Source organism: Lepus europaeus, chromosome 1, assembly GCF_033115175.1.
Source record: "Lepus europaeus isolate LE1 chromosome 1, mLepTim1.pri, whole genome shotgun sequence".
NCBI lineage: Eukaryota > Metazoa > Chordata > Mammalia > Lagomorpha > Leporidae > Lepus > Lepus europaeus.
In genome coordinates this window covers 120,194,068-120,206,867 of record NC_084827.1, presented here as the reverse complement: position 1 = coordinate 120,206,867, position 12,800 = coordinate 120,194,068, and the positions used below count along the sequence as shown (strand labels likewise).

Genomic DNA, 12,800 nt, shown 5'->3' with positions numbered 1-12,800 from the left:
AATAGTTGAATTGGAAGATTTTTCTCCCAATTTCTGCCTCTAGCCTTGCATTATAACTCCATCCCTTACCTGTCAATCCAGTATAAACCCACTTTCCCGTGATGCACCTGCTTCTCCTACACCAGGAAGGGGAAGATGCCATGAGCCCACATGGGAATTAAAGTCCACTTGGAGGTCCCATGAAACTCCCAGAAAACCTCACAACACTAAACCCTGCCCAAACTCCTCTGTTGGTATATTCAGTTAGGACACCCATGCCCCATAAAGGAGACTGACGTGCGGCAGTGACCCTCTGACTTTTTGTTTCCTGCCTTTATTGGTTCCTCTCCAGCCTCCTCCCGTGCTCTCCTCCTCCCATCTAAGTACTAATCAGGCCTGACCCTGCTTAGGCATCTCTGTGCCCACGATGGCAGGTATCTCTGTGTGGGGTCGCCCACACTCACAGAAAATGTATATTCTCTTTCTAACTCTAAATATCCTCCTCTCGTTTGTGCACCTTGCTTACGCCTCTGTTTGTTTGTTTTTTTTTAAGATTTATTTATTTATTTGCAAGTCAGAGTTACACAGAGAGGAGAGGCAGAGAGAGAGAGAGAGACAGAGAGAGAGGTCTTTCATCTGCTGGTTCACTCCCCAACTGGCCGCAACGGCCGGAGCTACGCCGATCCGAAGCCAGGAGCCAGGAGTTTCCTCCAGGTCTCCCACGTGGGTGCGGGGGCCCAAGGACTTGGGTCATCTTCTACTGCTTTCCCAGGCCACAGCAGAGCTGGATCAGAAGTGGAGCAGCCAGGTCTCAAACCAGCGCCCATATGGGATGTCGGCGCTTCAGGCCAGGGTGTTAACCTGCTGCACCACAGCACTGGCCCCTACACCTCTGCTTTGAATTCTTTTCTCTGTGGAGGTAAGAACATGGAATAAAAATTGAGATACATATTTCCATAATAACTTGATTTGTCCAAATACCATGTCCCAGGAAGAATGTGGGCTCCCCCTACTTCCTTGGATCAGTTGATGGATTCCAAGGACCCCGTGTGCTTCTTCATCAGTAATGGTGGTGGCAGCAGGACATCCGTGAGCACATCTCTGAGCCCGGGAGTGCTCTGACCGCCCTGTGATTTCTCATTAATGGCATCCTCACGCAGTTGGTGCCTGTCTGCACTGCACACATGAGGAAACTAAGGAAAAGAACATAGATAAGGTTGCACCATGTGAGTGTCCATTTGTCAGGGCTGTCATTGTGGCACAGTGGGAATGCCAGTTCAAGTCCTAGCTGCTCTTCTTCTGATCCAGCTCCCTGTTAATGTGCCTGGGAAAGCAGCAGAGGATGGACCAAGTGTTTGGACCCCTGCCTCCTACATGGGAGACCTAGTTGGAGTCCTAGGCTCCTGTCTTTGGCCTGGCCCAGTCCCAGCCTTTGTGGTCATTTGGTCATCCCAGCAGATGGAAGACACCTCTCTCTCTCTCTCTCATCCCTTAAAATAAAATAAATATATAAATATTTTACAATAAAAAAGCCAAATATCAGCAAATTCATATCATTTCACCTGTTTCCCAGTATCAGAGTTTAAAATCAGCTACCCAGAATGCTATCTGCATTTCTATATTTTAGATGTCATACTTGGGCAACAAGCAAATCCATCAGAAAAAAAATAGTGCAATCAATAGGCTACTTCCTTTCTTTGTGAGTCTCTGATTTCAACTGCTGCCTTTATTCAGGTCACAGTGTGAAAGCTGGTTCCAGTCACACAAGACTGCCTTCCTATGACCATTTGCTCATGTGCAGCTGAAACTAAAACTAACCCATCCAACCAATTCTTGCAGGCTGCCTTTTTTTTTTTTTTTTTTTTTTTACAGGCAGAGTGGACAGTGAGAGAGAGAGAGAGAGAGAGAGAGAGAGAGAAACGTCTTCCTTTGCCGTTGGTTCACCCTCCAATGGCCGCCGTGGCCAGTGCGCTGCAGCCGGCGCACTGCGCTGATCCAATAGTAGGAGCCAGGTGCTTCTCCTGGTCTCCCATGGGGTGCAGGGCCCAAGGACTTGGGCCATCCTCCACTGCACTCCTGGGCCATAGCAGAGAGCTGGCCTGGAAGAGGGGCAACCGGGACAGAATCCAGCGACCCGACCGGACTAGAACCTGGGGTGCCGGCGCCGCTAGGCAGAGGATTAGCCTGTTGAGCCACAGCGCTGGCCCCAGGCTGCCCATCTTAACACCTGCCTAAAAATATCTTTTCCTTTTAGAAGGGCACAGAGCCAAACATCCCAGCTTCCCAGCATAGAGTCACTCAGCTATGGCCATGTGCCTTCTTGCCAAAGCCATCATGGAAATTCATCTATGAACCCTATCATCTTTTCTCACTAACTTACTGATGATTAATTTATCAGATTATGTGAACTTAGGTCTTGGATCAAGTGAATTTTGTTTGGGAGTTGGGCTGTGGAGGCATGAGGTCAGGAGCGTGAGTGTGAATCATGGACTATTAAATATGGTGGTAACATTAGAAGCTGTATTGGCCTAACCAAGCATTTTACAAAGTAGGAAATTGATATTCAGATGATGAAACCTAGATGTTATGAACTTAGGGTGATCAGCCATTCCTCTGTGTGTGGGACTGAGGGATTTCCTGGAAAATGAGACTTTTCAAGACAAGAAAGTCCTAGACAAGCTATGATGAGTTGATGACTGTGCTGGGTTGGAAGCCCCAAATTCTCTGCTTCTCTGGACAAGCTGGGCTTGAGCAAATCCTTGCAAGAAGTCCCAGGACTTCTTGGGAGAACTCAAACAGGAAAGGTAAGGGGCAAGTATTTGGCACAGTGCTTAAGATGCCATGTGGAGGTGCAGGCTGTGGCTCAGGTGGTAAAGCTGCCGCCTGCAATGCTGGCATCTCTTGTGGGCACTGGTTTGAGTCCTGACTGCTCCACTTTGAATCCAGCTCTCTGCTAATACATCTGGGAAAGCAGTGGAAGATGACTCAAGTACCTGGGTCCCTGCCATCCATTTGAGATATCCAGATGGATATTTGTATGTCCTGGCTCCAGGCTTCAGTCTGTCCCAGCTTGGCCATTGCAGCCATTTGGGAAGTGAACCAGTAGATGGAAAATTTTCTCTTTCTCCCTCTGTCTCTTCCTCCCTCTGTAACTCTGCCTTTCATATAAATTTTAAAAATATGTGCCATTTGGGATACATGCATCCCATATCAGAGTGCCTGGGTTCGAGTTCCCCAGTTCCAACTCTGCTTCCAATTCAGCTTCCTGCTGATGTGCATCCCGGAAAGCAGAAGACAATGGTTCAAGTACTTGGGTCCCTGCCACTCATATGGCAAACTCAGATTGAATTCTGGCCTGGTTTCAGCTTGGTTTACTCTTGGATGTTGGGGGCATTTGGAGAGTGAACCAGTAAGTGGGAGATCAATTTCTCTCTCTCTCTCTCTCTCTCTCTCTCTCTTGATTTTTGTCTTTCTCTATCTCTCTACCTTTCAAACAAAATGAAAATAAATAAGAAACAAATATTTTAAATGCCATGTAGGGAAATGACCACAAGCATGATTTTCCCAGGTTAGGAACCTTGAATGGGCAAGTCTCCAGGTGTGAACTTGCATGTCGCATGAGAGCAGCTGTACCGTGTCTGAGTCATGACTGAGCAGACTCAGGCTCTTGGGCCACAGCATTTGGGAAAGCTGGTTACACCGAGTCAGTCTTAGAAAGTAAGGCTGCGGTCTGGTGTATTCACCTCCTAGAGACAGGGCCGCTGTACCAGCAATAGTTGTCTGGCTGACAAAGGCTGCAGCAGGAATGCTGTTGCTGCATCTGGGCCACGTGTGGCTGCATTAAGGTTGGGAATGGAGAAGTACTTGACCACAGAGACAGATCAGCAGGGTACCCATGTCACCATCACTTCCTTTTTCAGCAGTTTTGTCATTCAGAGGTTTTGAATCCTGCAATAAGTGGTTATCCTTAGCTAACTTTGGACTTTTTTCCTTAAATGTCAAGGGCTAATTTTAAAAACCGTCTTGGTTTTACTTCTCCTCCCAGGCTATTTCACTCCGGGTCCTTGGTTGGTTGATGGTTGTTTCTTCCGCACACCTCCTGCTTCTCTTCTGTTGGGATCAAGTCTCTAATTCATGCCCCTGTATCCGGGGGTAGGTGAGTGTTGAAGAAGGGATGGAAGGAAAAGAGGAGGTAAGAAAAAGAGGATGCAGAGATCCCAGCCAGACAAAATTGTCAGATTTTAAGTTCTCTTCAGTATTCTTGTTAGCAACCCAGGATGAGCCTGTTTGTCCATGGACATAGGAAAGCCAAATACTGAAGCCACCATCTTCTGCAGAAAGTTTATTATGAGGTGGCCACACAAGAACTCAGGAGCAATGCTCAAATCTGATGCCCTGCCTGGGGGCCTGGGGAAAGTGCAGGATTAGGTGAAAGACAGCTGGCATGCGGAAATGCTGGCAAGGCGAGTTCTGATTGAGTGGCTTGGAATCAGGCCAGCATAGCATGACCTTGCTCTCCTAAAAAAAAAAAAAAAAAAAAAAAAAAAAAAAAAAAAAAAAAACAGGAACTTCAAGAAAATATGACTAGACCCACAGTTAAAGCGTAAAACAGGGGAACTTCAGGAAAAGAAAGAGAAAACACAGTAAGAGATTTTTGAGTTTGGAGCATCAGGGCAAAACCTGGCAAAGGGGGCAGTTCGACCCAACAGCATTCTCTTTCTGCACGCATTGCTTTAAGATACCCCCAGACACCCTTGCCTCCATCCCTACCCATACACACATCTGCTAGAAATTAAGTTTTTCGTGATCCACCACGCTTGTTCTCAATCCCCACTGAAATATCCCCATGTTTATCAATCTGATACACTCATCCCTCCTCATAAGGGTTAAAGTCAGGAGCAAAAGCCTCAGAAGTAAATCTTAACAACCTGCATAGTTACTATCCCTCCTTGGCTATCTTAACACTTAATGAGTATAATCCTAATGGCAGAATTGCAAAGTTGGGAGGGTGGTTGGTGGCAGAGAGCAAAGTGGAAGATTATTTTGGGAAGAGCTCTGTGATGAGGGTTGCCAAATTTAGCAAAGAAAAATACAGGATGCCCAGTTGGACTTGGATTTCACATCAACAGCAAATAATTCTTATAACTGTAAGTATGTCCTATGCAATACTTGGGATATACTTAGACCAAAAATTAGACCTCATCTGAAATGCAAATTAACTGAGCATCCTGTATTGTCTCTGGCAACTCTGTCTTGGGCCCAGGATGTCTCCTGCATATGCAGCCTGTGCAGAAGAGGGCCAGCATTGCTGTGGAGCTTGGAGGCGTCTTGAAATGCTGGCAGAAGAGAAGCAGCCCCTCAGGGAGGGTATCACGTAGGACAGTCAGGTGAACTTGCTGCCCGCCAAGCTGGGCCTGCAGATGCAGAGGGCATGTGAGGCAGGCCTGGACAGAACACTCCTGGAGACTGGCCAAGGCTCCAGTAAAATGGGCACGACCTGCTGGGTCCTTCCCAGAAGATAGTGTCTGGTTCCGATGCTGCCAGTTGACCTGTCACAACTTTATTTTTAGTTCTGAGGAAGGAGTGGCAAGCTTTTAAAAAATAAGGTAGTATAGATAGGGGAGATCATGTCCCAAAAGCTGATCCTGAACTTGAATTTATGACCAGGAAATATAACTCAGCGGTCTGCTTACCGGAGATCTAGAAAAGGTTGGTACAAGCAGCTTTTCATGGAAAAGTGCCCCAGAGTGGAATCCCGCACTTCTCTTTCCCATTTTTTTTTTAATAAGCAAAGGCAATGCTACTTGCTTTAAGAGAATGGCTTATTGGCACCCATAATAACCTTTTTATTCTCAGTTCATAAAGAGATAAGCTCTTTTGTCAACTGACTGCACTGGACATAGCCTGTCAGTCTTCCAGAGCCCCACCCTGTGCTTCTTCTCTACTTGCTCTGAGTTCTAGGAAGCTGAGCAGCTGGGATTTCCTCCCCTCTGGCTTCTGACTAGGACCAGCCAATGGGAGGCGAGCAGGAGATTGGAGGGAAGGCAGGAGGGCAGAAAGGTCTGAAGAACGTTTTCATTGTCATTGTTGTTTACTAAAATGCTCCTGGTTTCACAACTAATAAAAAGCACTCACTAAAATAGGAACGGATGAATACTTCTTTAACTTGAAAAATAATCCATCTAATTAACATTCTGCTTGCTGGGAAAATACTAGAATCAGCCCACTGAATTTAGGTACAAGAGGAGAATACTCACTATCACTATTACAATTTTGCTGAAGGTACTAGCAGTGACAACTAGATCTGATAAAAACTTAAAGTATGGAAATAAGAAAGAAAGAAAAAAACACTTTCACTATTTGCAGAGGATATGACTGTATGCTTTCTTTTAAAAAAATATTTATTTATTTATTGGAAAGTCAAAGTTACACAGAAAGAGGAGAGGCAGAAAGAGAGAGAGAGGTCTTCCATCCGATGGTTCACTCCCCAATTGGCCGAAACAACCAGAGCTGCGCCGAACCGAAGCCAGGAGCCAGAAGCTTCTTCCAGATCTCCCACACGGGTGCAGGGGTCCAAGGACTTGAGTCATCTTCTACTGCTTTCCCAGGACATAGCAGAGAGCTGAATCGGAAGTGGAGCAGCCGGGACTAGAACCGGTGCCCATATGGGATGTCGATGCTTCAGTTAACCCACTGAGCCACAGCACCAGCCCCTGACTGTATGCTTTCAAACCGAACACTCAACTGACAAATTATTGTAAACTATAAAACAGTTCCATGAAAAGATATTAATTAATATCCAGAAAGCAATCAGTCTCATATATGCAAGTAAAAACCTATTCAAATTTATAAGGATGAAGGGCCTTTTTAAAATTAGCAGCAACAAAACAAAGAGAAAAACTCTAGGAATACATTTCAGAAGAAATGCACAAGCCGTATACATAGAAAACATTAAAACCAAAGAACCCCAATTAGCATTGATTAGGTAGAAAGACATACTTGGGCAGGAAAATTTGAAAGTGTTAAAAACCATATCTCTCTGGCCGGCGCCGTGGCTCAACAGGCTAATCCTCCGCCTAGCGGCGCCAGCACACCAGGTTCTAGTCCCAGTTGGGGCACTGATTCTGTCCTGGTTGCTCCTCTTCCAGGCCAGCTCTCTGCTGTGGTCCGGGAGTGCAGTCGAAGATGGCCCAAGTGCTTGAGCCCTGCACCCCATGGGAGACCAGGAGAGGCACCTGGCTCCTGCCTTCAGATCAGCGCGGTGCGCCGGCTGCAGCGCGCCAGCCCTGGCGGCCATTGGAGGGTGAACCAACGGCAAAGGAAGACCTTTCTCTCTCTCTCTCTCTCTCTCTCTCTCTCACTGTCCACTCTGCCTGTAAAAAAAAAAAAAAAAACATATCTCTCTAGGTTAATTTAAAATTTTAATGCAGTCCTCTGACCCCAAAGCAAACCAACTTCTGTTGAGCTTGATAAGGTAATCCTCAAATATACACTGAGGTCAGTAGCATAATAACCAGAAGAGAAATATGTATCTCAGAGTGCCTAGTTGAGTCCTGGCTCTGCCTCCAATTCCAGCTTCCTGCTACTGCACACCCTGGGAGGCAGCAGGTGATGACTCAAGTCCTTGGGCCCCTGCACCAACACCGGAGACCCAGGAAAGAAGCTCCTGGCTCCTGGCTTCAGATCAGCTCAGCTCTGGACGTTGCAGCCATCTGAGGAGTGAACCATCGGATGGAAGACCTCTCTCTCTCTCTCTCTGCCTCTCCTCTCTCTGTGTAACTCTTTCAAATAAATAAATCTTTTAAAAAAATCCAAAAGTTCAACAATTATTTTATGAGATTGTAAATTGATGAGACACCATAGAGGAAAATTTTTCAAGACCCATAAATCTTGGGGCCGGTGCTGTAGCATAGTGGGTAAAGCTGCCTCCTGTGGCACCAGCGTCCCATATGGACGCCAATTCAACTTCCAGCTGCTCCACTTCCACTCCAGCTCTCTGCTAATGCACCTGGGAAATCAGTGGAAGATGGCCCAGGTGTTTATGCTCCTGCACCCAGATGGGAGACTCAGAAGAAGCTATTGGCTCCTGGCTTTGGATCAGCTCAGCTTTGGCTGTTGCAGCCATTTGGGGAGTGAACCAGCAGATGGAAGACCTTTCTCTCTGTCTCCCCCTCTCTCTGTCTGTAACTCCCACCTCTCAAATAAATAAATAAAATCTTCTAAAAAATTAAAAATTTAGGGGCCAGCATTATGGTGTAGCAGGTAAAGCCGCTGCCTGTAATGCCAGCATTCCATGTGGGTACCAGTTTGTGTCTCAACTGCTCTACTTCTGATCCAGCACCCTGCTAATGTGCCTAGGAAAGCAATGGAAAATGACTCATGTGTTTGGGTCCCTGTCACCCATGTGGAAGACCTGGAAGAAGCTGCTGGCTCCTGGCTTCAGCCTGACCAAGCCCTGGCCATTGCTGCTATCTGGGGAGTGAACCAACAGATGGAAGATTCTCTCTCTCTCTCTCTCTCTCTCTCTCTCTCTCTCTGTAACTCTGACTTTCAAATAAATAAGTAAATCTTTTTTAAAAAAATCAAAATCTAAAAAATGACCTAGGTATAGATTATTCATTATTTACAATTGCAAGATTAGAAATAACCCATTCTTGATATAAAACTAGTTTAAATAAATCATAATTCACTTATTAATAAACATGCAGCCAATATAAAATAAATACATAGAAAAAGAATATAATGTATATGTTCTATGATATGGGAAAAAATGGGATTTTTTTCTTAACTTGAGAGGCAAAGAGACAGGTGCAGGAATAGAGCTCCTATTTATTGGTTCACTTCCTAAATGCCTGCAATAGCTGAAATTAGGCTAGGAACTCAACCCAGATCTATATGGGTAACAGGGGCTTAAATACTTGAGCTGTCACCTGCTGCCTCCCATGGTCTATACTGGCAAGAAGCTAAAATCGGGCTGTACAGCCAGGAGTTAACGAAGGCACTCCAGTGCAAGATGTTGGTGATTTAACCCGCATCTTTACCACCAGGCCAACCATCTGCCCCCAAGAGATTTTTAATGAAAAACACTAGGTATAGAGCAATATGCACTGTTGGCTACCTTGTGTGTGAAAAAGGAAAAAAATAGAATATATATTAGTATTTATTTGTATTACATAGACAATCCTATAGTTATTTCAAGAACCCAGTAAGAGTGGACTAGGGGTAGAAAAATGGAAATGGAAGATAGGATTGGGGCCGGTGCCGCGGCTCAATAGGCTAATCCTCCACCTTGCGGCGCCGGCATACCGGGTTCTAGTCCCGGTTGGGGCATTGGTTCTGTCCCAATTGCCCCTCTTCCAGGGCAGCTCTCTGCTGTGGCCAGGGAGTGCAGTGGAGGATGGCCCAAGTCCTTGGGCCCTGCACCCCATGGGAGACCAGGAGAAGCACCTGGCTCCTGCCTTCGGATCAGCGTGGTGCCCCGGCTGCAGTGCGCCAGCCACAGCGGCCATTGGAGGGTGAACCAATGGCAAAGGAAGATCTTTCTCTCTGTCTCTCTCTCTCTCACTGTCCACTCTGCCTGTCAAAAAAAAATAAATAAATAAAGATAGGATATGAAGACTTTTTACCTTTTGTATTTTTAAAATGTTTGAATCATATATATGTATTACTTAGTCAAATATTAAATATAAAAGAGTGCTTGTTTAAAAATCAAACGGTACAGAGGAGTGAATCAGCAGATGGAAGACTTCTCTCTGTGGCTCTACCTCTGTCTGTAAGTCTGTCTTTCAAGTAAATAAATAAATCTTTAAAAAAAGAATTTATCAAATGGTACAAAAGCCATATGACTCAATTCATCCAACAGCACTGACAGCTTTTTTTTTTTAAAGATTTGTTTTTTATTTATTTGAAAGAGAGACTTACAGAGAGGCAGAGGCAGAGAGAGAGAGAGAAAGAGAGAGAGAGAGAGAGGTCTTCCATTTGCTGGTTCATTCTCCCAAATGGCCACAACGACCAGAGTTGGGCCGATCTGAAGCCAGGAGCTAAGAGCTGCCTCCAGGTCTCCCACGCAGGTGCAGGAGCCCAAGGATTTCCCAGGCCATAGCAGAGAACTGGATCAGAAGTAGAGCAGCCGGGACTTGAACCAGCACCCCCATGAAAGGCCGGCACTGCGGGCAGCAGCTTTACCCACAACGCCATAGCTCCCGCCTGTGACTGACCTTTAATGTCCCTGCTCTGAGCCAATGAGAAGGGAGGAGACAGATGGCCCTTAACTACTCACTGGCAGAGGAAGTCATTTTGAGAGACTTCCAGGAATCGTTTTCTTCTCCTAGCAAAGTCACAGCTCTCTCTGAATGTACTCTGTGATGAGACATCATGCATGAGCCCGCAGTCAGGAATGTCATTGGTGAAGCGATTTCAACAAGTGTTCTGAATTCCATGTGCTGTTTCGTCACTAGAGTGCCCTCAGAAGGCAGAGTGGTGGCCTTTTTACATTGCCTGTTAGAAGGTGAAGTGTGCCAGAGGAGAAAAACATCTAGCAAGGAGTTTTGAAAATTAATGCAAAGCAAAAAACTGCAACACTATTTTTAAAAAGATAAACATGAGTGAAAATTACTGAACCTTTATATTATATCTCCTTTAAAAATATACAAGAACAAGGTACATGCATTATGCATCTCATTCCTGGGCAAACTGCTCAAGTACTTTTTAAAAAAAAAACTCCCTTTATAGAAAAAATAATTAACATTGTAAAAGCCATGCTTGCCTATTTTCTGTGTATTTGTAATGAAATTGTAGATGAAGTGTAAAGCATTGAAACAAATGAACAAAAAGTATGTTATTTTACTATACAAGGTGCAGGAAAAAATAGACATATATATATATATATATATATATTTGGAAATGTAACATATTATGCTTTCAAGTATGCTGGCGTTGTAGCTAGCCAATAAAGCCACTGCATCCCATATAGGCACCAGTTCGAGTCCAGGCTGCTCCACTTCCAATCCAGCTCTCTGCTGTGGCCTGGGAAAGCAGTAGAAGATGGCCCAAGTTCTTGGGCCCCTGAACCCATGTGGGAGACCCAGAGGAAGCTCCTGGCTCCTGGCTTTGGATTGGCACAGCTCCGGCTGTTGCGACTAATTGGGGAATGAACCAGCAGATGGAAGATCTCTCTCTCTCTCTCTCTCCCTTTCTCTCTCTCTCTCTCTCTCTCTCTCGATCTCTCTCTCTCTCTGCCTCTCCTTCTCTCTGTGTGTAACTCTGAGTTTCAAATAAATAAATAAATCTTAAAAAAAAAAAAAAGAACAAAGAAACCCTTTATTTCATTAAATGATTTTTTTTTCTGGTGGTTATCACGAAACAAAAGATCAAAAGAGCTTTTTTGTCTTTTTTTTTTTTTTAAGTATTAGAATAAGTCTAGAGAAAAGAATGTGCCTTATCTTCCTTCCTGGTCATTTAGTCAAGTGTCTCCTAAGATCAGCTCCTCCCTCACAATAAAAGTGAATGCATCCATAAGACTGTCAATTGTTAAATCAACAACTGGAATCACTGTGCACTAACTCCCCATGCAGGACCTCTGTCCTCAATGAGTTGTATTATGAGAGTTAACTGTAAAACCAGTTTCTCAGTTTGTGTGTGTATGCAAATTGCTGAAATCTTTACTTAGTATACAGTTGGTCTTCTGTGCACAAAGTTAATTGAAAAGGATTCTTAATGGAGAATGGGACTGGCAAGGGGAGAGGCGGGAGGAGGAGGTAGGGTGAGAGTGTGGGTGGGAGGGCGGGTATGGTGGGAAGAATCACTATATCAACAAAATTGTACTTATGAAATTTGTATTCCTTAAAAAATAAATTTAAAAACATGTTTAAATTTTTAAAATAAAATAAAAAGTGAGTGTATCGTCCTCAGTCACCCAGTATGTGAAAGATAAGAGGGGAGACAAATGAGTTGATGGTTTGATCTATATGATTTTTGCCACCTTACTTTGATGCAAATTTGCCAAATCTGATACTGTGAAAAAAATTGATAACTTTGCTAATGTCTGATTTCTTAAGTTTTAAAACATCATTCTTTTAAAAATCATAATTGAATACTTTTGGTTATTATAATCTCCAATGTTTACCCAAAGGATTCTGAGAGGAAAATTATGTGAGATCATCTGAACATCAATTGACAAAGAGAATTACAGCTTTATTTTATTCATAGAAGGGGTAGGCATTGGATTTTTTCATAGTAATTGGAGTTTGCCTAGAAAACTTTTTCACAAAAATAAATCTTAGGGGCTGGTGCTGTGATGTAGCCTGAAGTGCTGGCATCCCATATGGGTGCCGGTTTGAGTCCTGGCTGTTCCACTTCCTATCCAGCTCTCTGCTCTGGCCAGGGAAAGCAGTGGAAGATGGCCCAAGTCCTTGGGCCCTTGCACCCACATGGGAGACCTGGAAGAAGCTCCTGGTTTCGGATCAGCCCAGCTCCTGACATTGCAGACATCTGGGGAGTGAACCAGTAGATGGAAGATCTCTCTCTCTCTCTCTCCTGCCTCTCTCTCTCTCTCTGCCTCTTCCTCTCTGTAACTCTTACTTTCAAATAAATAAATAAATCTTTTTAAAAAATGAATAAGTGATTTTCATTCTGGAAAATAATGTTTTTAAATGACCCCAATTTAATCATCTTTCTTTATACCAATATCAGAGAACTTGTATTGTCCATCTCTTTGATGGTTTTAGTAACCTCCCCTTTTTCCCCCACACACTGTTTATGACTACTTTTTTAATTTTAAAAGGATAGGGGTCCGGCACTGTGGCGTAGTAGTCTAACCCTCC

At 44.4% G+C, this 12,800-nt stretch overlaps 1 protein-coding gene across 2 annotated transcripts in view; it reads left to right on the top strand.

Moving 5' to 3' along the window:
- Nucleotides 1–12,497, top strand: part of LOC133757676 (uncharacterized) — a 135,535-nt gene extending 123,038 nt beyond the window's left edge. The window contains exons 5-6 of one of the 2 annotated variants that reach the window (XM_062188337.1): nucleotides 4,025–4,135; nucleotides 12,345–12,497. In XM_062188337.1, coding sequence (XP_062044321.1) covers nucleotides 4,025–4,135 — 111 coding nt within the window. In that variant the 3' untranslated portion in view covers nucleotides 12,345–12,497. Of the gene's footprint in view, nucleotides 1–4,024; nucleotides 4,136–7,554; nucleotides 7,957–12,344 lie in introns of those variants that run through there. The other variant, XM_062188328.1, reaches the window with a different exon arrangement.
- Nucleotides 12,498–12,800: the final 303 nt, after the last annotated feature.